Source organism: Papaver somniferum, unplaced genomic scaffold, assembly GCF_003573695.1.
Source record: "Papaver somniferum cultivar HN1 unplaced genomic scaffold, ASM357369v1 unplaced-scaffold_137, whole genome shotgun sequence".
NCBI lineage: Eukaryota > Viridiplantae > Streptophyta > Magnoliopsida > Ranunculales > Papaveraceae > Papaver > Papaver somniferum.
In genome coordinates, this window is record NW_020622934.1 from 6,146,077 (window position 1) to 6,174,065 (window position 27,989).

General features: G+C 39.4%; 2 protein-coding genes across 2 annotated transcripts; one reads left to right on the plus strand and one right to left on the minus strand.

The window, feature by feature from the left end:
- Nucleotides 1-21,214: 21,214 nt before the first annotated feature.
- On the plus strand, nt 21,215-25,337 carry LOC113334767 (monocopper oxidase-like protein SKU5). The gene is made up of 9 exons (XM_026580970.1): nt 21,215-21,758; nt 21,937-22,046; nt 22,128-22,398; nt 22,490-22,628; nt 23,405-23,759; nt 23,843-24,208; nt 24,304-24,382; nt 24,498-24,697; nt 24,840-25,337. Exons 1-9 carry the CDS (start codon nt 21,597-21,599, stop codon nt 24,949-24,951), a joined length of 1,794 nt encoding a protein of 597 aa, XP_026436755.1. The 5' UTR covers nt 21,215-21,596; the 3' UTR covers nt 24,952-25,337.
- Nucleotides 25,338-25,570: 233 nt separating this feature from the next.
- LOC113334768 lies at nt 25,571-27,104 on the minus strand. Its single transcript, XM_026580971.1, has 5 exons — nt 26,936-27,104; nt 26,590-26,831; nt 26,346-26,426; nt 25,893-26,237; nt 25,571-25,787 (listed from the first exon to the last, which is right to left on the minus strand). Exons 1-5 carry the CDS (start codon nt 27,066-27,068, stop codon nt 25,686-25,688), a joined length of 903 nt encoding a protein of 300 aa, XP_026436756.1. The 5' UTR covers nt 27,069-27,104; the 3' UTR covers nt 25,571-25,685.
- Between the last annotated feature and the right edge of the window lie 885 nt (nt 27,105-27,989).

The following is a 27,989-nucleotide window of genomic DNA, read 5'->3' on the forward strand; positions in this document are numbered from 1 at the left end:
TGCGTTTGGTGGTATGCGTACCCGTTCACATACTGGCGAAAACCAAACTTGGTGCGGCTATTCAAGTATGCGTACCCATTTACATACTTGAGTGGTTAATGTTCTAAAATCGGTTGTGACATGAACAAATACTTTTATATAATAAGGAATGCATTCTTTGCAAACAACGACTATAATGTTCATAAATTGATTCGAGTGAATCAAACCGATTTTGCTTCAATTGTGTTCTTGTATAATTCTAGGAGAATATAGCAATTGAACAACTCTTTAACTAGTTTCATTTCAGTCATTTGAACTAGTTTCATTTCAGTCATTTGAACTAGTTATGGTTAAGATGAATAAGGTTGATATGAGAGTGTTCATATAGCTAACCTCGTTTAGCTACTGTTGAGCCAACATGGTGTACGCGTTTAGGTACGGCTACATAAACATAAATGAGGGTATATTTCATTTGTGTATAACAATCTAAGTTCAATCTAACGGTTGAAAGATATTAGCTTGAATATAATCAGGTTTTCATCTAACGGTGAATACTGAATGATTTGTTACCAAGGAAACATTGATTCCAAACCCTGATTTGAAAACTATATAAAGGAGAACTCTAGCAACTGGGAAACCTAATCCCCACACCTCATGCGTGATAATAGTTGCGACTAGAGTCGATTCTCCTTTAACCTTAGGTTTTTCACGAAACCCTGTAGGTTAACGATTTGAAGACTTCATTGGGATTGTGAAACCAAACCCAACTGTTTTCTCTGTAGTTGCGTGTTCTGATCTTACTTCTACTATCGTGCTTGAGTATTATCTTTGCTAAGATTTGCTTGAGATTTATCTCCGATAGGTAAGATTAAAATTAGTCACAAACATCTTCTTTTCATCGTTTGTGATTCCACAATATCTTTTTTCGCTACCATACGATTAAGATTATTGTGAGGAGATTGATAATACTAGGATGTTCTTCTGGAATATAAGTCCGTTTTATTAATTGGTTCATGTGCACCTTGATTTATCAATAGATGGAACAAAACTTGTAGGTATTTCTGCGGGAGACAGATTTATCTATTCCAATAGACTTTTTTGTGTGAGACAGATTTGTTTATCAAGTCTTCGACTTTGGGTCGTAGAAACTCTTGGTTGTGGGTGAGATCAGCTAAGGAAATCAAGTGCGTAGAATCCTGCTGGGGTTCAGAGATGTTAGGAGCGCAAATGTACCTTGATTAGTGTGAGACAGATAAGGGCTCAACTACATTCCAGACCGAAGTTCATTGGTAGTAGGCTAGTGTCTATAACAACTTAATACAGTGTGGTGTTCAAAGCTAGACTAGGTCCCGAGTTTTTTTTGCATTTGCGGTTTTCCTCGTTAAAAAAATTATGGTGTCTCTGTTATTTCTTTTCCGTATTATATTTTGTTATATAATTGAAATATCATAGGTTGTGCATTGAATCGATCAATTGGTAAATCAAACCTTTGGTTGTTGATTGAAATTGATTGATCCTTGAACATTGTTCTTTGGTGCCGTCCAATTTATTTCTCTTATACTCAATCGGGCTCGCAAATTCCTATTTACTGATTGCGGATTGAATTAAGAAATAGAGATATAAACTCTTTGATATACTTTTTCTAGATTGAGTCTGACTGTCTAGTTGATTCTCTTAAAAGTATATTGGAGTTTGTCTATTCAGATTGCCAAACGAAATATTGGGTGTGGTTGTTGTACCCCCGCTTTTTCAATTGGTATCGGAGCAGGCAAAAACTATAAACCTAATAAGTTTGTGTTTGACTGATCCTTAAAGTTTGTCCCCATGGGAAATTTCTTTGGGAAACTTTCTCTTGGCATCTGTAAGGCACGCCAGAATTCCTTAAAGATTGTTCAAAGATTATTATGGACTAGACCTCTGGTTTCTCATGATAATCTGGTTCCATCTAAGACTTTGGAAAACTTAGATGATGAGAAACAATTTAGAGGAAAAATTAAAAGTTATTCTAAGAAAAGAAGCATGAGAAAACATGGTCAATTCTCAAGGATATGGTCTCACTAGATTAACTCTTAATCTATTTGACGGATACTATCAAGATGGATCAATTGACAAAGATCTATTTAGAGCATTTGAAAACGTTTTTAGATTCTTAGAAAAACTTAATTCGATTAAAAATAAGAATCGTTCTGATAAAGGTTTTGTACTTGTCAAATCATGTATTCATGATGTACGAACTAGGCTTGCTACCAATTCATGTGAAATCGATGAAAAGATGTTTGATGAGTTCGGTGTAGGTTCTAATTATCGGAAAAAATCTTTTCTTGGTCATAAGAAAAGGAATTCCAAAAATTATATTAACCCTGAGTATCATCATTACTATGATTATACTACTGGTACATTTCACAAATATCAACCGGAAAAGTTGCATGGGAATCTCTCATCACAGGTTGCCTCTTGGTAACAAGCTTGGCTCTACCCCATTTGTATATAACTTGAGATGGGGCAAGTAACGGTTGAGTTATTTTTGTACTTGGGATAATTTAATTCTTTTCTTTTTTTCCAAGGGAAATTAATGTATTGAAGTTCTTCCTATTTTCCTTTACTGCACGGTACTGATCCTTTCAGTGTGTGAACCTTGGATTAAGAAATTCTTTTTTTTGCGGGTCACGGTTCTGGAACGGGTCCAAGCCCATCAACCGGTTTATTGAAGTAGTGGTACGTGTACCCTTCTTCTACCTCCCTTCTTGTCCGCGTACGTGAACTTGTCTAGGGTTAATGATTTTTCTTCATTAAATCACCTTTGGAGTTAAAAAGTGAAAGGTCTTTTCAAGGGACATACCAAGTAAGTCTTCTCTTCCTCTAATCTCTTTCAATTTCTAGATTCCATGAGGAATTTCAAGGTTTCAAAAAACTTAGGTTCTTCGTATTCTTCTAGCATGAACATACTTTTTTTGTTTTTTGGATCGGTACAGAATTTGGTGCTGGCGAGATTCGAACTCAGGTCACTGGTATCATCACCCAATGACTTTACCACTGTACTACATTGACACCTGCATCATGAACTTACCTATAGATCAAAGTTCTATTAGGATTAGATTTGTCAATGATTCTTGTGGCAAGGTATGTGAAAGGATTTCATCTAATGGGTTTATTCTAGAAAAGAAACTGGATTTTGTTAGTGGACATAAAGAAGATTTGGTTTGTTTTGAAAAATTTAATCTTGGGAATATCTTTGATGGTCTTGGTGAAGGTTTTGACACTCTTACAAGAATCTTCTATGCTAACATCCATGATAATGATGGAACCATGGAATTCAATACCATGATAAATAGAGATAAGATTCTTGTTAATCGAGAGTTAGTTTCAAGGATTACCAAAATTCCCTTAGGGAGTTTTCACCTTCCAAGACCTAGTCGTGAAAGACCATCTTATGAAACCATTTCTAATGGTCTTTGTGGTAAGAGTGTTGTTTGGAAAGAAGGAAAATTTCCTACTACTTATCTTAGATGCCTTGATGTATTTTGGAAAACTCGGTATCTCTAATCTTCGTCCCTCCACGGTTGAGAATTCTCATTGGAGTCGTGAGTTTGCGGAGTTGGTCTATTTTCTTGAGTTGGGAACTCAAAGTCTCGACATTTGTGGGTTTATCATTTATCAAATGTTGTTGATGACGTCTTCCAACAAGAGGTTAGGCTATCCATGTTTGATTGAGCAAATTTGTCGCACCTTCTCCATTGATCCCATTGGCAACTCTGTTGGAACTCCCAGGCTTGTTCTCCCTTGTACTTTCAAACGTATGAAGCAAAATGCTTGCAAGAGACAAAGATGTGACACTCTTATTGACTCGTGTGGTTCTTCCTCCATGAAGCTTATTCACCAAATTCACAAGGGTGTTTATAAAATTGATGCCAAGGTAAAGTGTGTGCAAGAAAAATTGCTTGTGATTTCTACTAAGTATCCGGAAATCAAGGAGGACATGGACAAGATTCATACCACATTTACGGTCTCCGATGATGAAGGTGATGATTAGTTTTTCGGATTTATCCAATTTGTCTAGGAAACTTCTTATGAGAATTTATTCTTGTGTTTTTAATAAAGATAACTAGGGTTTGGAATAGTCATTATTGTGAGTACACATAGCTATTGCCAACGTTTTCATCTTGCAATGTCTTTAGATTTATTTATTTAAATTCTAAAGTTTATTTGGAAGATGATTTTTGCAGTATTAATCTTTATGGTTTTGTATAATGCAAATTGTTGACGTCCGTGAACCTTGTGTTGATGGTGGTTTTTAGTTCAGGGTTAAATTTGTAAAACCTTGCATTTATGTGCCGTCACTCTACAAAGAAACGAAGCCATGTAAAAGTGATGAGTGTTCAAACTCTCCGCTGGCGCATTTATTGAGACATTCAATATATTTGCATGAAATTTATCCAGACTGGTGCATGTAGCAATAATCCCAGATACTCTGTAAATTTTCGCGCCTTGTCTATATTATTTATTAATATAAGACCCACTGAGTACTTTCCTGTGCTATGTTCCCCGGATGAGCCCTTAATGTTGATATGGCATGACAAGTTGTGTTCACTCGCAGCAGAGTAGCACGAATTTCCAAGTATCAAGGATAAGGTCTTTGCATAAAGTATTCAATCAGAAAGCATACTGCTCCCTGGCAATGAACTTAAAGAACTCTGTGCTAACACATAGAATTCAATCAATTTTGTGATAATTCACAAGATTCAGATATTTCCCTGACTAATTTGCAAAAATTAGGGTTTTGCGCCTTGCGAAGTATATCAGACTTTGCCTGTCGAAATTAAGCCTAAGATAACTAGGTAATAAATCCGCCATGGATTAGTAGGTGCAAAATCTTGCCCAGAATCAGAAAACAAGAAATAAAGGAGCCGCAGAATAGGAACAACAGCAAAGGGAGGCGTGGCCATGCCTTAGGCTAGCCGACACCATTTGCCATTGGCCACGCCCCATGTTGCCTAACCGGCCGTATTTCCCTCGACCAATCAGGTCGCCTTAAACCCGCCACACGCACATAAGTTGTGGTTGGGCCCATACTTTCTGGCCCTATTTCGCATCGACCAATCAGGTCGCTTTAAACTTGCCACACCCACACCAGAAGTGTGGCCACTCCTGCGTTTGGACGGCCCTCTCTTTATTCGACCAATCAGGTTGCTCTAAACCTGCCGCAGTATTAAAAAAGAGAGGCAAAATTGCGCCAATACCCATATTGGCTTTCCAAAGTTGCGCCAATGCGCTAACTGACATGCCAAACGTGTCATTCCACTCCGGCATATTAGTAGCATGCCGAACATGCCATGCCTTGCCAAAACACTAATCGGCATGCCGAACATGCCAAACGTGCCACTTTGCCACAGAAGTATGCCAAACATGGCAACTTACCATAAATAATGCACTTACGTGCCAACCCATCTTCTGTTCATGGCCAACGTCATAACAGACTTCAATGTGGTTATCCTAACCAGAAACACGAGATTGCATGGTCGAAACCCTAATTTCCAGTCGTGGCACAAATTATGCTACTTCGGGCCCCACAACATGCCACGAGCCGTGCAGGACCCAGGAAGCCCTAATAAAGACGCCATATCATAGCCACCAGTGGCAATCCTTGCTCTTATGGTCGTTTCCAAATTATGGCCTGGATATAGTTCCTTTGGCGTGGCTATGGCACCATTTGCACGAAACGTTGATACGCCACCGCCACATGCCACATGTCGCATGCCGTATGCACTAATTAGGGTTTTGGCACGCCAAACCCTAATTTAGGAAAAATTGTTACGCCAACCAAGCCAAATAACGTTTTTCAGAGCATTGGGATTAATGTGGCAACAAGGCCAATGTTGTCGGAGCCGTATTTGGGTCTAACACCAATATGCCAAAACAGCTGCCACGGCTACGCCACTGGCATGCCGCTATGTCATGGCTACGCCAGGCGCCACCATGCCAATGGCGCCACTTTGTTGTACAACAAGATGTGGCCATAATCAATGGTCATCCTTTCTCATAAGCTACAATCTCGTCCATCCAAATTCCCCATGGAATTGACAGACCTGTGGAAAGTTTTAGGCGTCCAGTCAAGGCAAGCCTAATAGCATTACGTGTTATTTTCCTATGTCAAGTCTCTTGACTTTGAATTGCCACACGTAGCAATCTGCTACACGTTTTTCATGAAAACACTCGAGACATCAAACGTGTCTCAAACTGGGGGATGCTCATCAGGGTATTGGTCTGGTGGTTTACAACGTGCGGCGTGCAACACGTCCATCATAAGAAAGTGTCATGAAAGCAGGGAAGTTAGTGGAGGCAAGAAGTAGTGGGTGTAAACAAACCCGCTTCCTTCATAGTGGAGGCGTGGTTTCTGGCACTTACACGTTACTCCACTCTTCCATCACTCAGTCACTCCCATTTTCTACAGGGTGCGTTCAATATGACTTGTATAAATAGGTTTTACCTATTTCCACAAAACAACAAGTTTTGGGGAGAACAACAACATAATATCCAGAAAAATACCAAAGAACTGATAGCTTTCATTCCGCAAGCCAGTTCCATATTCTGATACAAGTCATAAAAAGCCACACCTTCAGAATTAACCATTCTGGTCTCAACACCTTCTTCGCTTCCCTCCCTAAGACCAACCCTTCTCCTTCACTTTGTGACTGAAGCAAGTCTGGAACGACCATTTCTTGGTTTAGGCCAGGATTGTACAGATTGATCTCTCGAATCTAAAATACTCCCTGCAGTGCATTTGATTAGGGTTTAGATTCGTTTCTCATCCACACACCCAAATTTACCAAAACCAACAGAAACAGTTTTCACCCATAAACATTTGGTAACCACAGTGGGAGATTAATCTCTCGGTTGCAGTATCGAACTCAATTCTCAATTTCATTTCCATCCCAATTGGTCTTAAGTTTAATCCAATCATTAACTAAAACTCATTTCAGTCAAAGATTCCAATTTCCCAAATGTATCCTGGTCATTCGAACATTTCAAAAGCAATGAACAGCCAGAAGCCAACCACCATGGAAGGCGTAATAAAAACGCTAGAGGATATGGCTGCAAACCAATTTGATATTATTAGGAGGAAAAATGAAACACTTCGTGTCCTAAAGAGTATGATAAGTCGATTGAGGAAAGAATCGGCGAATACTTGTTAGAAAGATCTCACCAATTTCCAGAATAATACGAAGGACGTCCAACCTCTGGCCAAGTCCTGTATTTCTACCAATGAAGATGCAAACGGATCACGTAGCCACGAGCAGGGGAAGAACATCCAATTGGATTCCACCAAAGAGCCAAGACAGTTTCACAAGATCAAGGTAGGAGATTTGCCAAGTATTTCGCAATGTCTACAGGACAAAGGTAAAGAGCTGGCCTATGAAGATTTGTTGGAAAACATTTACCTCCAAACCCTCGCGGAGGTTCAAAGGGTCGTCCAACAGTCTGCGGCCACGACTGTTTTACTTAAGAAAGAGGCACCTGAAGAGGGGGAAATCTGCCAAGACGCATATCCAGCCTAACCACGTCGTGTTGCTGCCACTGCTGCAGATCCCTCAAGAGAAATTATCTTTCAGCAATATGGTAGAACCAAACGGTCCGCTCATGAATCAATGATAGCTCAAGCATCAATTCCGCCCTCAAAGAGAGCTTCATGCCAAAGCCTGCAGGAAATTCCGCCACGGCAGCCACAGATGCGATAGAAGCCAGACTCAAAATATCAACGCTTCCCGTTGCCTATCAGGAGGGTTATAGAGATACTAGAGATTTGGGTGCAAGAGGGAGTAGTCCAACTACCCCCGGTATGGCGCCCACCCACTGATCAAGAAATGCTAGATTCAAGGTATTTCCGTTATCATATATTTATCCATCATCCTACCAGTGAATGCAATGTTATGAAGCGCATCGTCCAAGAAAAGATAGATTCATGAAAATTGCGCCCGGGGACTTGAGATTCTCCGCCTTTTCATGGATCGACGTAAAGATTTTTCACAGACAATGAAGAACGACTGGGGACTTCTCGCGGCCAGGATGGCGTCACACAGAAAACTCGGATTCACGCCCGGAAGATTCAGTTTTGTTGAAAGACCCTAAAGCGAGTAAGTTTTGTCACACAATGTTCACGCAACCTATTATTTTGAACTTATTGAAGGTGTACACAAGCATCAATTCCGTATTGACTGTGGAAACCGATAACTCAATTGTCCCAAGATTTCATACCATCCCATATTTTCCCCTTTTCGTGCAACATTCACGGTTTCACAGTTTTTCCAGAATGATGGTGCTACTTACATTCATAATTCAGATTTCGACATATCAATTGATCAAAAAGCCATTATTCCAAAAATAATAATCCATTCTAAAACCAATTCAAAATTCTTATAAAACAGTCATCTATCAATCCAAAAAACCATAAAAAGAGGCGGCTCTTGCCTTTCAAAACCTAAGAGAAGGAAGTTCAAAAAAAAAAAAAAAACAGTTAATGAAAATTGCCCAACAATGGCTCGTTCTTCTTGGAGAAGACATCCTTCATACTTTGAAGAGCCTCTTGTTTCAGCTTCAACTTCTGAGACAAGTTTTTGACTTTCGCCTCTTACTGATTAATCAAATTCGTGGAAGGACTTTCAACCGCTTCAGCCTGCAACTTTTGGATCTTGGAAAATCCTTCACAGAACCAGGAGACGTTAAACTCAAAGTCTACACACACATCCCGGTGAAACTTCCATCTCGAGATTAGATTTTCAGAAACAGTGTGGCCAGTCACGTTGCACATGTCATGAATTGAAGATAAGGCTTCTTCCACACGCTTAACCAACACAAATCGGCTGGTGATATTTTTGGTTGTTGCGATATGTCCATACCTTTCCCATATTTTGGTATATAGCTCCCCGTATTTCACTGGCACGCTGAATCCTCCAATCAACATGTGACCCTCAAAAGGAGCCTCGAATGGAGGATCGAAAACGACACCTGCAGTTGGATGTGCGACTAGCAAAGATTCTTTGGAAACAATTATGCCCATCGCCATGGCAACGTTTTCCGCCATTAAAGACTCAGCAGCACCCTCATGACGATCGACCTCCATCTCCAGATTACCAGCGGATACGGTTTCCATGATTGGAGACACAGTTACATCTTCATTGACATGAATCTTCATCCCAGGGTTACCTCCAGAAGCGGCTTCTTCCTGTAAATATCACTGATTGAATATTTATTCTGTATAAATAAATAGTCCAATAAGAAAACGTGTGGGAAACTCACCAACTCATCTGCAGGCCCACTGGGACTGGAATAAGACTCACTGCTAAGCTCTAAAGTGATTTTCTCATCACCGTCGGATTCTGAGATTTCTTATTCTTATTCATCTTCCTCTTCACTGTTAAGGGGCTCAGTATCGCCAGACTTTTTTTCAGAAGGCGCCCTTTTTTTGGCCACGTGCAAGTCTGGTAAAGGTGTTTACCTTATTAAGACCCTGAGTCAAAAAGGGGAAGGGATGTTCAATGGCGACAATTCAGAATATTTATGCAATATGGCCAAATCAGAAAGAAAATCATACATACTTGCATGTTGGAAGAACTGAAAGTCACAAGAGATGTCGAACCCGATTGGATGCCGCCTGCACGATTTTTCGACCGCTCCCTTTCCTGGGGACTGTCCACGTCTGGGATGGAAGATTTCCGCTTAATAGGAGGAGGCTCCCTCAACAATGGGTGTTCCTCTAAAACCTTAGAGGAAGGCTTTCCGCGTGGATTTGTTACGACATCCTGCACAAATTGGTGAATAGCAAGGAACTCCTCCTTCCAGAATACATTATATTTGTAGGTCGTCGCCGGATTTCGTTCTGAGAGCAGGAAATGAAGACTTTTATCCGGTGCAAAGAAACTGGCGTCAAGAATGGATGGCAACAATTCTTCTGGTGACATTAACTGACGACGGAATGGGACTCCCTGCTCAAATCCAATATGCCGAGCAGCCCTGTCAATGTTATAAGGAACCTCCTCAAAAGATCGTCTGAAAAAAATGGCACATATCCGGGTATGCAGCTTCGCATGAACACAGTCCCTCCAATGCTCATATTCTTTTCAGTAGAATGAAAAGTCGTGCCCGGCACATAAGCAAAAGTGTTCGGCTGAATTATGGATGCATAGACTGGAGCCCAGGGACGAAAGTTAATCACGTACGCGTTGTCAAGGAAATCAATGAGCTTTGAGACAGGTTTTGGGCACTTATTCAACCAACGAAGTATCCTGGAGCCGACGTATGAGTCAGGAAATGAAGTTATCGGTTTAGGAACATAATTTTTGAAATGCTCCCACAACCACGTTTGGAGAAAGGCGACATGAACATACGAGTCTACTTTCATGTATCTATTAGAAGCATACATGTCTGCAGCCAGATGATTCAGATGGGTGTACAAGGAGCTAAGAAACAAGCTACCGATAGGAAGAGCAACGCTTTTCGCCAATTTGATAGCAAATTTGATGAGCTTCTGTCTTATCTCCTTTTGGCCAGAGCCATCATCAAAAATATCTCTGTATAGCCGCAAAGCTAAAAATGCAGCAACATGGAGTGTACTATCCAGCGCCTGGTCTGAATCTAGATCGTCCGGGAACCATTCAGATACCCACCACTTGTAGAAGCATTTTTCCTCATAATTCTTCTGAACATATCCTTCTTATTTCGTGGCGAGGACGGCATGCATCTTTTCTTCTTCTGCAGAAAAAGTGACGTCAAGGTTCCCTGTTATTGGAAGGTTCAAAAAAATGGCTATACTTTCCAAAGAAATGGTCATTTCACCCCACCTACATATGGCCGTGCGAGTATCCGGACACCATCTGGAGATAAAAGTGATCAAGCCCGCGGCGTCTTTCCTGATCTGGAGTGTTGCAGATGCCATGACAACATTTATGATTTGTGCGCAGTCAGATTGGCCTTCACATGGTCTTTGCTTACCATGAATTTCATCCATTTATCAAAGGAGCGCAGTGGACTATGAAAGATCTTGAAATCAATGGGAGAAGCAGGATATTCTTTCTTCTGGAGGCAAAACTGCATTACGCGCCCTGGACAGACAGATTGCACATCTCCTTCGTTCTCTGAACCGGTCAGAAGAGTTGCCACATATTTGGGATGAGTCTTCTTAACTGTATAAGACTTTGTAAAGAATTCATCGTCCGTGTTCGGCTTGGAGTTGTTAGTATTTTTCAACCTGGCGGTAGGACTGCTTTAAGGTGGCATCTTAACGAAATCTCTTTATGCTGCTTTCGCTTTCGAAGTAACTACGACGGAGCAAAAACGGAAAAAGTTACTACTTTGGAGGAAACCGTGCACGAATACTTTGTCAGAATCAAGTACAATCAACGACGAGTCTTCCACGGAAAATTTTATTCGGCCACAAGTCATGGCGCGCATAGACAAAGGGAATGGGGATTGATGCTCGTTTCAACAAGCCGTACTTTTCCGCGGGAAATATGCTCTTGGCGGAAATCGTGTTTGGCCGCGGGTAGTATGCCCTTGGACAATATCGTGTCTTGCCACGGGAAGTATGCACTTGGCTAAAACAAAAAAAAAAAGTGTCTTGCTGGGAATTATGCTCACGGCTCCCTAAAAGGAAAAGGAAAACCCTAAAGCTAGGTTTTATGGAAAAAGATCGACGGCAGCCGCCCGCCTATGCATGTTTACTTTGCATAATAATTGGCTTCGTTGCTGTTAATGTGGTGGCTAAACTTACTACGATACTACTAGAAAAGAGGAATTATTCATATTGAAGTATTTCTACAAGTTTATGAAAGACATGCCTATGGATAGGGTTTACAAAACACAGGAGAGCAAACGAAAAGGGAAGAAAATAATAGAACACATACCTGAAATATGCTCGCCTTCCTTTCTGCTTTGCTGCTAACACGGAAACGCGGAAACAAAGCCAACGATGCAAAAAAATAAAGAGGATGGGCAACACCTTTTATCTGCATAGTGCTTTTGGAGTTTGAGTAGAATAAGTTTTCTTTTGGGCCATGCACAAAAGAAGACAGTTGGGCCCGCGGAGTCAGCGCCCCACGGCCAAAGCCAGAAACGCCATCTCCATCTTTCCGCGACAAAGCCAGCAGCGCCATCCACCGTTCCACGGACCAAAGCCAGCATCGTCATCTTCACTTTCCCACGGACCTAGCCATCAGCGCCATCCACCGATTCCACGGACCAAGCCAGCAGCACCGTTTCCGCCCGCTTCGTGGTCAAGTAAGTAACGCCATCATCATCGTTCAGTGGCCAAGGTTGCAGCGTCATCTTCACCATTCCGCGGCCAGGGTTGCAGCTCATCATCATCGTTCCGTGTTCAAAGTAGCAACGCCAATACCAGCACTCTATGGCCAAGCCGGGAGTACGCCAAGCCGCCAATATAAGGATCACAGATTCCTTATGCCTCCTGCCAAAAGTTAGTCGAATTTTTCCTGGAAATCTCTTCCTGACTTGCCCTTTTGATTTTTATCCTTGTCTGTCACCATCTCATGCTTACCCCGCAACAATGCCACTGTTACGGGCTATGCAAGGGACTTGATGTTGATGGTGGTTTTTAGTTCAGGGTTACATTTGTAAAACCTTGGATTTATGTGCCGTCACTCTGCAAAGAAACGGAACCATGTAAAAGTGATGAATGTTCAAACTCTCCGCTGGCGCATTTATTGAGCCACTCAATATATTTTCATGAAATTTATCCAGACTGGTGCATGTAGCAATAGTCCCAGATACTCTGTAAATTTCCGCTCCTTGTCTATATTATTTATTAATATAAGACCCACTGAGTACTTGCATGTGTTATGTTCCCCAGCTGAACCCTTAATGTCGATATGGCATGACAAGTTGTGTTCACTCGCAGCAGAGCAGCACGAATTTCCAAGTATCAAGGATAAGGTCTTTGCATAAAGTATTCAATCAGAAAGCATATTGCTCTCTCGCAATGAACTTAAAGAACTCTGTGCTAACACATAGAATTCAATCAATTTTGTGATAATTCACAAGATTCAGATATTACCCTGACTAATTTGCAAAAATAAGGGTTTTGCGCCTTACGCAATATATCAGACTTTTCCTGTCGAAATTAAGCCTAGGAAAACTAGGTAATAAATCCGCCATGGATTAGTAGGTGCAAAATCTTGCCCAGAATCAGAAAACAAGAAATAAAGGAGCAGCAAAATAGGAACAGCGGCAAAGGGAGGCGTGGCCATGCCTTAGGCCAGCCGGCGCCATTTACCATTGGCCACTCCCCATGTTTCCTAACCGGCCATATTTCCCTCGACCAACCAGGTCGCCTTAAACCCGCCACACGCACATAAGTTGTGGTTGGGCCCATACTTGCCGGCCCTATTTTCCATCGACCAATCAGGTCGATTTAAACTTGCCACACCCACACCAGAAGTGTGGCACTCCCGCGTTTGGCCGGCCCTCTCTTTTTTCGACCAATCAGGTTGCTCTAAACCTGCCGCAATATTAAAAAAGAGAGGAGAAATTTCGCCAATACCCATATTGGCTTTCCAAAGTTGCGCCAATGCGCTAACTGACATACCAAACGTGCATGCCAAACGTGCCATTCCGCTCCGGCATATTAGTAGCATGCCGAACATGCCATGCCTCACCAAAACACTAATCGGCATGCCGGACATGCCAAACGTGCCACTTTTCCACAGAAGCATTCCGAACATGGCAACTTACCATAAATAATGCACTTACGTGCCAACTCATCTTCTGTTCATGGCCAACTCCATAACAGACTTCAATGTGGTTATCCTAACCAGAAACACGAAATTGCATGGTCGAAACCCTAATTTCCAGTCGTGGCACAAATTATGCCACTTCGGGCCCCACAACATGCTACGAGTCGTGCGGGACCCAGGAAGCCCTAATAAAGACGCCATATCATAGCCACCCATGGCAATCCTTGTTCCCATGGTCGTTTCCATATGATGGCTTGGCTATAGTTACTTTGGCGTGGATATGGCACCATTTGCACGAAACATTGATACGCCACGGCCACATGTCGCATGCCGTATGCACTAATTAGGGTTTTGGCACGCCAAACCCTAATTTAGGCAAAAGTTCTACGCCAACCAAGACAAATAACGTTTTTCAGAGATTGGGATTGATGTGGAAACAAGGCCAATGTTGCCGGAGGCGTATTTGGGTCTAACACCAATATGCCAAAACAGCTGCCACGGCTACGCCACTGGCATGCCGCTATGCCATGGATACGTCAGACGCCACCATGCCAATGGCGCCACTTTGCTATACAACAAGATGTAGCCATTATCAATGGCCATCCTTTCTCATAAGCTACAATCCCGGCCATCCAAATTCGCCATGGAATTGACAGGCTTGTGGAAAGTATAAGGCGGCTAGCCAAGGCAAGCCTAATAGCATTACGTGTTATTTTCCTATGGCAAGTCTCTTGACTTTGACTTGCCACACGTAGGAATATGCTACACATTTTTCACGAAAACACTCGAGACATCAAACATGTCACAGACTGGGGGATGATCATCAGGGTATTGGTCTAGCGGTTTACAACGTGCGACTTGCAACACGTCCATCATAAGAAAGTGTCGGAAAGCAGGGCAGTTAGTGGAGGCAAGAAGTAGTGGGTGTAAACAAACCCGCTTCCTTCATAGTGGAGGCGTGGTTTCTGGCAGTTACACGTTACTCCACTCTTCCATCACTCAATCACTCCCACTTTCTACGAGATCAGGGTGCGTTTAATATGACTTGTATAAATAGGTATTACCTATTTCCACAAAACAACAAGTTTTGGGGAGAACAACAGCACATTATCCAGAAAAATACCAAAAAACTGGTAGCTTTCATTCCGCAAGCCAATTCCATATTCTGATACAAGTCATAAAAAGCCACACCTTCAGAATTAACCATTCTTGTATCAACACCTTCTTCACTTCCCTCCCTAAGATCAACCCTTCTCCTTCACTTTGTGACCCAAGCAATCCTGGGACGGCCATTTCTTGGTTTAGGCCAGGATTGTACAGATTGATCTCTCGAATCTAAAGTACTCCCGTGCAGTGCATTTGTTTAGGGTTTAGATTCGTTTCTAATCCGCACACCAAAATTTACCAAAACCAGTAGAAACAGTTTTCACCCATAAACACCTTGATTGTCCCATATTTGTTCAAAAGTTACCTCTATTATATGTCGATATGAAAGTATTGATAAAAGATAGAATGAACTTTTGACTACAAAAGTTAAGCCTTTTATGTCATTATGCAAATATTGACGGAAGAAAGGATGATCTTTTGTTTTCAAAGATTAAGTCTATTATATGTCATTGTGCAAATAATGATGAAAAATAGAATGAATCTTTGATTATTCTGCAGTATTGGTCTTTCCCTGATCCACATCTTTGTGTATGTACTGTGTTGATCCGTAAGTTCTCTTATGTTGTGCATGACCAATTGAATTGATCATTTTCCTTGTGGTTAATTCAATTGATATTTTTGGATACAAATTCATGTTTCATGTGATTTGTTAATGTCCAAAGAAATCCTTCTTTTCTTGTGAAAGTAAGGTCGCTCTTGTTGTTCTTTCGGGAATGACATTTTATGGGGGATAGTTCTTAATTGAACTTGTGCTTAATTGCCAAATCTATGTGGGGAGTGCGCCTCTCCTTAATGAATGCATTTAGTTTCGACTAGATAATGGCATCTAAACAAGTTGATATGTTATTCTCTTTTGCTCATGAAGTATCTCTACAAAAATTTCATGATGATCCCACTAGTTTTCGTACCTTTTCCAATTTATATTGACAAAAAGAAGGAGAATTAATGTGTAGTTCACAGTACAAATACATATGGTATACGGATCATTATGTAAGGGGGAGTGGTTTTCATTACGAGATGAAGTATTGACTAAGGGGGAGTGATACATATCACCAAAGTATTGTTGTCAAAGTTGTGATGCAATTGGATTTTGATGTTGTTTAATGATACTATGACACTGTATAACTAACAATGATTGAGACCAACTGTTTTCTCATTGTTATAGCTACGTATGTTCAACAATTATGATGCTGAGTTGAACACATTTGGAATCATTTGAGTACTTGGAAGTCACGAAGATTTCGAGTAATGTTGAAGAACCAAGGAGATCAAGCATTTGGATGAGAAGCTACAAAATTTATTTATTTTGTAATCCATATGTATTGATAGATTTGTCACTAAAATTGACAAAGGGGGAGATTGTTAGAGCACTACTCGGTCGAACTCGCAAGCGTTGCTATCTCAAGCTTGTTTGTCAATGTTAGTGATCAAAAATATAAGTCTTGATTTCTAGTCTACTAATAGTAATGTCTCAAACTAGGATAGATTGTGTAGTTGAGCATTAGACTTCACGACGTTCATCAATTGAAGACGAAGAACTATTAAGGAGAGCTTGTGGAACTTCATCAAGAAAAGGTATGTGGAGACTAAAACTCATCTATCACTCGGAAAGTCTATTTCTACTCTATCTCCTATATTGAGACAAAAGTTGTATTATTATAGTTTTCGATTATGCACATTTGAGATTTCGAGCTGAGTTTAACCCGCTTACATATTTCTCGAAATATGTGTTGGTAAGCTTTCGCTTCAACCAAGTTCATTTTATATTCTTGACGAAAGTCAAAAGATGATCATGTGAAAATCCCCGAGTAACATCTTACATGGTTTGTGTGATACAATCATTTGGTGTAGACTTGGAATGTTTCGTTATGATTATTTCAATAACTTGAAAATTGCTTTGATGCTAATAGTGTGTGAAAACGGCTATTGTCATCCTCTAAGAAAGTTTCAATAATTGAAATAGAGTTTAGAACAACATTGGATTATAGATATGTTATGCACTCTTGCATATATGTGATCCATATCCGGGAACCATAGTATGCATACCCGTAGCATACATGTTGGTTTGAGAAGTCTGGGAACCTAAGTACGAGTACCCGTACGCATACTGGCGTGAGGTTCATGTCCGGAAAATTCTGCTGGGTTTGGAGGTATACGTACCTGTTCACATACTGGCAAAAACCAAACTTGGTGCGGCTATTCAAGTATGCGTACTCGTTTGCATACTTGAGTGGTTAAGTTCTAAAATCGGTTGTGACATGAACAAATACTTTTATATAATTAGGAATGCATTCTTTGCAAACAGTGACTATAATGTTCATAAATTGATTCGAGTGAATCAAACTGATTTTGCTTCAATTGTGTTCTTGTACACTTCTATGAGAATATACCAATTGAACAACTCTTTAACTAGTTTCATTTGAGTCATTTGAACTAGTTATGGTTAAGATGAATAAGGTTGATATGAGAGTGTTCATATAGCTAACCTCGGTTAACTATTGTTGAGCCAACATGGTGTGCGCGTTTAGGTACGGTTACATAAACATAAATGAGGGTACATTTCATTTGTGTATAACAATCTAAGCTGGATCTAACGGTTGAAAGATATTAGCTTGAATCTAATCAGGTTTTCATCTAACGGTGAATATTGAATGCTTTATTACCAAGGTAACATTGATTACAAACCCTATTTTGAAAACTATATAAAGGAGAACTCTAGCAACTGGGAAACCTAATCCCTACACCTCCTGTGTGATACTAGTTGCGACTAGAGTCGATTCTCCTTTAACATCAGGTTTTTCACGAAACCCTGTAGGTTAACGAATTGAAGACTTCGTTGGGATTGTGAAGCCAGACCCAACTATTTTCTCTGTAGTTGCGTGTTCTGATCTTACTTCTACTATCATGTTTGAGTATTATCTTTGCTAAGATTTGCTTGAGATTTATCTTTGATAGGTAAGATTAAAAGTAGTCACACATATCTTCGTCTCATCGTTTGTGATTCCAAAATATCTTGTTTCGCTACCATACGATTAAGATTATTATGAGGTGATTTATAATGCTAGGCTGTTCTTCGGGAATATAAGTCTGGTTTATCAATTGGTTCCTGTGCACCTTGATTTATCAAAAGACGGAACAAAACTCGTAGGTATTTCTGTGGGAGACAGATTTATCTATTCCAATAGACTTTTATGTGTGAGACAGATTTGCTTATCAATTTTTCGACTTTGGGTCCTTCGCTTTAATCTGGCGAATTCCCTTTTGCTATTCTAAAGAGTTGATCAGATCTGATGCCGACTTAAGCTAAGGGATGAGACATGGAAACTCACTTCCGCTTGAAAAGTTACTTTATGGAAACTGTGTTTCTGTGCACTATTTAATGGATATTCCATGCCCGTTTTTTGTTTTCACTCTTTTACACGAATACTTCCATTTTCACTCTTTTTATTTACTAACAACTCTTTTTTCCTATTATATCTCATTTTTTTCTCTCGATTATCTTTTCACCCATAACAAATACCCAACGGAAAAAAAAAATTGGGGAAAAAAAACGGAAACTAAAAACTGAGTTTCCTTGTGGTTAAGCTAGCGATGCCCCTTACCCATAGTGAGGTCAAGCACAATTGTGTGGATTTCGCTTCGCTATAGCTTAATTGTAGCGAAATCCAACTACTATGGTCCTTTGCTTCACTTTAATTGACGAATTCCCTTCTCTTCGCTTCGCTACTCTTAAGAGTTGACCAAATCCGATGCTGGCTTAAGCTAAGGGATGGGATACGAAAACTTTCACAAAGTTACTTTATAGAAACTAAGTTTCCATGGAATACTGAGTATCCATTTCGGGTTTTCATTCTGTTATACTAATATTTCTCTTTTTCACTCTTTTTATTTACTAAAACTCTTTGTTTTTCCTACTATATTGTTTCATCTTAGTTATCTTTTAATCTATAAGAAGTACTTATTTAAATCCAAAGGAAAAAATTTTGGAAAAAAAAAACAACAGAAACCGAGTTTCCGTTTTCTATTGTATCTCCTTTTTCTTCTCTCGATTATCTTTTAACCAATAACAATACCTATCTAGATCCAACGAAAAAATTTGGAAAAAAAAATTGGAAGCTAGAAACTGAGTTTCTGCGAGGCCAAGCACAATGGTATTGGATTTCGCTTCGTTATAGCTTAATTGTAACAAAATCCAACTACTATGGTCCTTTGCTTCACTTTAATGTGACGAATTCACTTCTCTTTGCTTCGCTACTCTTAAAAGTTGATCAGATCTGATGCTGGCTTAAGCTAAGGGATGGGACACAGAAACTTTTGAAAAGTTACTTTACAAGAACCGAGTTTCTGTGCAATACTGAGTATCCGTTTTTGGTTTTCATTCTTTTACACTAATACTTCTCATTTTTCACTATTTTTATTTACTAAAACTCTTTGTTTTTGCTATTATATCTCCTTTTCTTTCCACTTAATTATCTTTTAATTTATAACAAGTACTTATCTAAATCCAATAGGGAAAAAATTGAAAAAAAAAAAAACAACAGAAACTGAGTTATCGTTTTCACTATTTGCACGAAAATTCAGTTTCCGCGTGGTTTAGCTAAGCGTCCCCCTACCACCACCACTTATAGTGAGGTACACCTTCATACACATTTCGCTGCTTCAATTATTCTATAGTTACCGGAAATGCATAACCATTGTACTTGGCCTGAGGTGCACTTTCATACACATTTTACTTAGCTTCAATTAAGCTATTAGTGCAAAACGATTAAGAAAAAGGTGATACGGAGATTTCAAAATTGAGAAGAGAAACTGAGTTGCGAAGAAGAAGAGAGAACTAAGGGAATAATAATTCACTATCTTTAGCTTCAATGATAATGTAATTAGTAAAACAAACTCTCCATGTATATATAGGCTTAAGATAGCTAAATTAAGAATTTAACTAGGAATAGAATACCTAAACTAATAATAGACCTAGGAAAAGAATAACGTAAAAAAAAAAAAAAAAAAAAAAGAAAAAAAACATGAAAAGAAAGGGTAGCTTCTATGGTACGCCTTCAACCTGCGAGGGATGTACTGCATCAGCTATAGCTAAGGAAACGCACAACCATGGTGCTTGGTCTAAGAGTTACCTTTAGTTTAAATTTTTGCTCAACAATTCTAAATTACTGTATCCACGATATAATCCACCGATATGTTTGAACCCACATATGGGTAAAAAAATTCTATCATTCAAATATAACATTAATAAATAGTTGAAATCCATAGAGAAAAATAATTTTGTGTCTGAATTAAAGAATTTAGGCCTATTTCTATGTATATGTCAAACATCAAATTTTGTCATATATATATCCATTATGGATATGCCAAACTGCCAAACTCATATGTCTGTATGTCAGGAATAACAAATAGGCATACACGATAGAGTTTCCAGCGAGCGATAGAGATTTTATTGCTGGCGATATTTCCTTTATCTCTGAGTAATTTTATATATATATAAATTCTTCTTCTTTCCTACTTTTTCATTATTCTAATATACTTTTATATTTAAAGGGTCTCATTGAATATATTATAATATTAAAACTTTTATAATACCACACCACACAAACACAAATATATTTTTTATTCATTAGGGTCCCGCCCAACAAAATTAAATATATGTTTTTAATCAAGTTTGGCATATCTACCATAGTGGGGAAACTCATTTGCCATTCCACATGGGATACCAAACTCATTTTTTTTGACATGGTGCATAGAAATAGGCCTTTTTGCTCTCCAAGATATATCTGCATTCTGACCATTGATTCCTCAACATAGATACCAAAACTCTTCTTTGATTTTTTTGGATTTTTCTTGAGAGGTGGTTAGTAATCCAGGATTTCCAGCTAACTGAGTATAAGTATTCTAAATTCGTAAGGTTTGTTGGACTTTACTTATTGCAAACAAATTTCCAAACCTAGATATCGGAAAATCTAAAGGGAAATCAAATACTTTCGCAATCTCCCTCAATACTAAAGTTCTTGGTCTGCTTTTGTTGAGCCCAAGTAGCTGTTTGCCAGACCCCTGTAGCTTCTGCTTCTTGTGAGTCAAGACTTGTTGTAAGTCCTGCCTTTCCTCCTTCCCAATCTCCTGTTATATTTCTCAGTATAAACGCATAAGTAAATGGTAAAGATTCACAAACCCATTTTGTTCTTTTTGACAATTTTTTCTTTTTTTCTGAGAAAATAAATTCTGGTTCAGCCGCTGACGGTGGCCGACCCACACTAGAGTCACTTCATGTCTCATGATGTGCGGACGAACTAGGAAGCACTTCTAGTAGTTGCTGACTCAATGGTGAATAGTGAGTGAGTGAGTGAGTGGTGAGTCATGAAAATGCTAAAAATACTAATCAAAAATTTAAAAAATGAAATCGAGTTAATTTAGTTCAAAATCAAACTTAATATCCAGAAACAAAAATGTTCAGCAGTGAGAGCCAGAGACACTGACTGTACTAGACTACCAGTACTCAGTACTATTGTTTTCTGCAATTCCAGCTCAATAAAAGAGAAACCGATTTCCACTTTCCTCTTTCTTTGTTTCTTTCTTTTGATAATCTATCTCTACCAAAAAATCTACTTTCATTCATCAATTATTCAAAGGAAGAAGCAGCACCTAGGCTACCAGTACTGAGAAAACTCAGATAGAGAGCGAGTAAGTGAGTGTGAGAGAGATCCAATGTCTCGTTGCAGGAATCGATCATTCGGGGGTGTCCCGTTGTTCCTTTTCTTCTTCTTCTTCTTCTTCTTGTGGGATGTAGGTTTCTCTGCAGACCCTTTTGTATTCTATGAGTTCACTGTGTCTTACATCACTGCTTCTCCACTCGGAATTAAACAACAGGTACTAAGGTTTTCAGATTTGTCTTTTTCATGCCATTTAGTATCTTCTTGTTTAACGAGTTACTTAAAACAACAGGTTTTCAGGTGTTTTTGTTTCTCATTTCTTTTTTATCTGTGGGTGTGTTGAGTAAAGTAGGAATTTTTAGAGTCTATACTGATTCCATTAGATGGATTATCAGGTGATTGGAATTAATGGGCAATTTCCTGGACCACTTCTCCATGCTACCACAAACTGGAATATTGTGGTCAATGTCAAGAATCACTTGGATGAACCACTCCTTCTCACCTGGTATGTATGTGTAATGTTGTATCAAAAACACCATGCCCACATTTGCATCCCCTTTCATTTGCATTATTTTTGGTGTTGTAGGGATGGAATACAGCAAAGGAGAAACTCTTGGCAAGATGGAGTTTCAGGGACAAACTGTCCTATTCCTGCTGGTTGGAACTGGACTTATTCTTTTCAAGTTAAGGATCAGATTGGAAGCTTCTTCTATTTCCCTTCCCTATATTTCCAAAAAGCTTCAGGTGGTTATGGAGGAATCATTATAAATAACAGAGAAGTGATTCCAGTTCCATTTGCATCACCGGATGGAGATTTAACCATCTTTATCAGCGATTGGTATATCAAAAGTCATAAGGTGTGTGTGTTATTCTTTCCCTTATGTGTGTGTCTGGGTGAGTCGTAACTTCGAGTGTTTTCCTTGTGGCTTACTGAATGTGACAAAACAGCAACTTAGGGAAGACCTTGAAAACGGGATCAGCCTTGGAGCCCCAGATGGTATCCTCTTTAATGGATTAGGTCCGTTTCGCTACAATGATTCACTTGTTCCTGCAGGAATCCCCTTTGAGACGATACATGTTGATCCAGGTAAGCTGAGTAACCAGTTACAGGTATATTACGGTCTCAGACCAACAAACACTGGATCATTCCTATGCGTTTTGCTTAATAGTTTAAACATCAATGTCTTAGTATTCTTCGGTAAGTTCTCTCACAATAGATTGAATCAGATAACACTTCTCATTAGCTGACCTGCACAAGCCCAACCAAGCATTTCGATACTGAACCAACTTTTGTTTTATCGTGCTAGATCCTTCTTCCTTACTTCCTAGCTCATGTATATACGGTTTATGTGCAACCACAAATGATGATACTATCAGTTGCTTAGACAATCAACAATTCACCCTAAACATTCCCTGTATATATTATCTAAGCTGTAAACTTCTCCATTAGATGCAATTAGTTGCACCTCTTGCAGCCTCTTGGTAAGTGTTACTCTAAAGATCTTCTCTAGCTTTACTGAGATAGATGTTCTAAGCATTAGCATTTAGAATCAACAAGTGAGTTCTTTTCGTGTAGGTCAACTGAGAGAGATTGTATTGATATGAAAGATGGGAAGGCTATGAGGGGAACCTTATGTGCTTTTGGCCTTATCATGGAGCATGAAAGCATGATTTCTGGAATGAACAAGATTTGTTTCTTTGAATTCAGATGGTCTTTCCTGATAACTTCAAACTTACATTGAAGTAAAAAACTTCACCATAAGTAGTTACATTAAAGTCACTCCAACTGTTAAAATGATCAATTATAAATTTAGCATCCGACTGGTATAGCTCGGTAGTCTAAGGTTGCTGTATGTGAAACAGGTAAAACATATCGGATTCGTATACACAATGTTGGCATCTCAACAAGCTTAAATTTTAGAATTCAAAACCATAATCTACTCCTTGTAGAAACAGAAGGTTCATATACAGTTCAACAGAACTATTCAAACATGGATATCCATGTGGGTCAGTCTTACTCTTTCCTGGTAGCTATGGATCAAAATGCTAGTACTGATTATTACATGGTAGCGAGTTCCCGTTTTGCCAATACAACTGCCACGGGTGTTGCTATCTTGCACTATTCCAATTCCCAGGGCCCTGTTTCGGGTCCTCTTCCGGACCCACCTAATGATCAGTTTGACAGTCACTTCTCGATGAATCAAGCGAGATCTATCAGGTGGGTATTTGTTCTCTTGCATTAGATGGTATATTACTGGTTTCCTATCTCTTAATCTCATGAAAAGGTATCTTGATTTCCAGAACGAATGTCTCTGCTGGTGCTGCTCGTCCTAATCCACAAGGATCTTTCAAGTATGGAGATATTACTGTCACAGATGTATACGTATTGCTGAACAGACCCCCAGAGCTTATAAATGGGATCTGGCATACTACCTTGAACGGCATTTCATATGTTGCACCTCCAACTCCCCTTAAGCTTGCCCAGCAGTTTGATGTACCCGGAGTTTTCAAGCTTGATTTCCCAAATAGATTCATGAACAGACCTCCTAGACTTGATACCTCCGTAATAAATGGTACTTACAGAGGTTTCATGGAAATAATTTTCCAAAATAATGACACAACTGTGAAGACTTACCACATGGATGGATATGCTTTCTTTGTTGTCGGGTAATCACTATTATTTAAACTGCATGGATGTTATCCTGAGATATACTACCCCTGAATAAAAAACTGACCTCTGACTATTTCCATTTGAAATGTAGTATGGACTACGGAATCTGGACAGATAACAGCAGAGGCACGTATAACAAGTGGGATGGAGTTGCTCGTTGTTCTACACAGGTACTCCCTTGCATACCTCGTTTTGGGTTTACTAATCCTTGATTCTGTTGTGATTCTTAACATTTGTTTCATCAACACATCAAACTAATATTAAATGTTCCTAACGTTTGTGCAGGTGTTTCCTGGTGCTTGGACAGCAATTTTGGTTTCTCTTGACAATGTTGGCATGTGGAATCTACGTACTGGAAACCTCGACTCATGGTATCTTGGGCAGGAACTGTATGTGAGTGTGGTGAATCCAGAGGTCACCACCAAAACAGAGCTTCCTTTGCCCGACAATACCATCTATTGTGGTCTACTCTCATATTTACAAAAGTAAGGCTTCCTTTAATCTTATACTTATGTCCCTGTTGTTCAACGTGCATAACATAATCAGTAGTACAACTTTTCTTTTTTTGATAACCTCTCATGCTATATTCTATTATAATTCTTTTTTTTCACTGATGTTTAATTGCAGGGGCCAGCAACAGAGAGTCAGTTTTTCAGCAGCAGGGTCATTTCTTCCTAAAAGTGGAAGAAATTTTTTGTTCGGACTTGTAGTAATGTTATCAAGTGTTTTATTTGGATAGGTTTTACTAGAAATATGATGAGAAATAGAAATTGTTGTATTCGTCTTTCTGCCTATTGCATGCGTATCCCAACATTGTATAGCAGAAGTAGTTCAACTAAAGATCTTCAAAACCATGGTGGGATGGGTTGGTTCAGTTAGAGAAGATCAGAAGAGAGCAACTCAAATTGCGGAAGCGAAATTAAAGGCGCCAAAAGCCGGAACAATATGATATGGTCATTAAAACAAAATAGACCTCGCATTCTGATCTAACAAAATATTAATCTGCCAACAGTTCATTGTTCCGGAACACTGACAAATGTATGGAATTATCCGATTGACTTTATAGTAACCTTGTGCAAGGGATCAATGTTGAGGAGCTATCTAATTTTTTGGATTTCAGTGCTACTTGAATTTCCCGTGTTTGTGCAAACACTTTCTCCTAATTCCAGGTTTTTGCAGTTAAATGGATGTTCAAATGTGTTTGTACTGAACTGCCGTTCGGTTCATTTACGACGAGGGGCAATACTAGAACTTGACCACACAACAGGAATAAAAAGTAGAAGCATATCTGCACAAACTGTGATGAGAAAACTAAGAATGAGGAGAATGAATGTTTTGTAGCTGGGCGAGGCCGAGACTGAGAGAACAAAAATAGGATAACACAAAAATGTGCTGCATATACTTTAGTAATATGTTTCAATAATTACAATTTGTTACAGGTGAAGGGATTGGTGGTGAGGATGCATTGTACCTTCACAGGGTTGTCCTCAAGAACTGTACAACCAAATAGACAACTGCTAGGAACAGCCCAATCTGGTATACATCTCTTTGGAAACCGTCGTCTTGTTGAAAGAACTGAAACAATCAGTGAAAGATATCATTAATGCCAGCTGCAGAGTGTTTATTTGTGAACATAGAATCTCTCATGCAATGTACCATAAAAACATTTGAAGAAGTTACCTTTGCTGGATCACCAGAAGGATCTGGATATATCTCCACATTTTCTTTCTCCGGTGAAAATGTCTTGGCACTATTCTTAAGATTTTCAATGGTATCTTTTGCAGCCTCAACTGTAGCATATAGCCGGCGAGAACTCCAAAAGAAAGCCTTAGCAATGGCGGATGAATCAGACAAATCCCAAAGCTCTTCATGCTCTATCACTTGGCCACTTATCTGGTTTAGAGTAAACCGAGATGTCACCTTTACTATAACATCTCCTCCTATACTCAAAGATTTAGACTTCCCTCTGAGTGTCCATCTGATATTCAACACGCTAGTAGACAGCATCACCATTTCTTGCACTGTCTGTTAGCAGAAGCATAATGCTCAGTATTATGATGATTCCTACAACTAAAACTTTTAAGGAACGACACTCATCTCACTGACACCAAGGAATACAAAAGAAATCCTTACCACCGAGGGTTTCTCTAACGCGTCGGTCACCCACAGCGGTCTCTTATATTTCTCACGGCCCGTAAACGATCTAACTGGATCCTGCAAATTCACAATATGTAGAAAACTTTATAGAGCATTTTTTTTCTAGTCTAGTTATAAAATTTTACTCTTTAAATTCATTCCGCAAAACACAGCAGCAATTTCGTCTAGTACCAGAGTTTTGAGATTAAAAAAAAGTTCAGAATCCGTTGCAGTAAAATACCTTGTATTTGACAGAAACTGAAAAGGTTCCTAGTGCACGATTGCCTTGTCGCATCTCAAGAATATCACGAGCTAATTGTCTAGCAGTAGATTCCACAGACGGACTGCTAATACATTCAAACTCATTGCAAAGCTCACCAAAATCCATGCCATCAACAATTTTGTTAACTTCCTCTTCTTCTGATGACCTTTCCATGTTAATAGTACTAGTTATATTTTTTGAATCATCATTTGATGGTGAAACTGAAAAATCAAACAGAAATTATATCAGTAAAGGGTTTCGATATGTCATTTCAATTTGCCTAGCCATTCTTAGTAACTGCAAGGAATGGAGATAGGGGAAGAACCCTGTAATGAGAAATCAAATCGGCGACGGCGTTGGTCACAATGAGTGCGGGAAGTGAGATGAATTTGTTGGTGTCGTAGGAAAGTATCATGAACAGGTGCAGAGGGAAACAACTTCATTGTCAGGGTCGTCATGGTTTTCTCTCTCCTCCATTACGGCAAAGGCCATGGATGAAAACTATCTACTTTTATGAAAAATTGTGTTCACTAAATTTGTATTTTGGATAAGGCGGCGTTTCATCGTGATATCTTTATATCCAACGGACCATGTTTTATTCAGTAGACCCATTGGTTAGCTCAGATATTGCCTTGCCTTTGTGCGGTTCATTTCACGATGGGATTAAGAACTGATTTTTTTATAGCACCCCACATCCAGATATCACGGCATAAAACCTTGCTCAAACCTAATCTAATGTTAAGTCCTATGGGCTAGATTGAGCGGCAAGATTGACGGTTAGATTGGCAATCCACGTCAGCTAGGGAAACCTTCTAAGTCGTATGGAAGTGCTAATCAAGCAACTAGATTAACAGTCCACGTCATCTGGGACCAATGTCCAGCGCTGTTTGGTTCAACATTTTAAATTTCAGCTGTCAGATCAAATTTTGTGATTTTGTGATCCGTGTGATTTTTGTGAGCGCTGAACTATTCAGCGTTATGGTCACTTTTTGGGCGCTGAACCATGCAGCGTAAATGTCAATTTTTGAGCGTTGAACCATTCAGTGCTTTAAATTTTAGCCGTCAGATCATTTTGTGATTTGCGTGATTTTTGTGAGCGCTAAGCCATTCAGCGCTTCAATCTCGCTGCTAGTTTAACTGCGAGCAAATGCTAGGAGAGAGAACTAGCTGCTACGAGAGAGAACTAGTGTTAACTTTTAGACCACATTTTTTTTGCAACACTTAACTGCCAATCTAGCAGCTCAATCTATCCTATAAGACTTAGCCTAATAGCCACAAGTTCAAAAGTAAACAATCAAGAGGTGAAGCAAAATAGAAGTGATTGCTAAAATCGGGGACCAATGTTATTATTGGGAGGGTACCAATCTAGAAGTTCAACA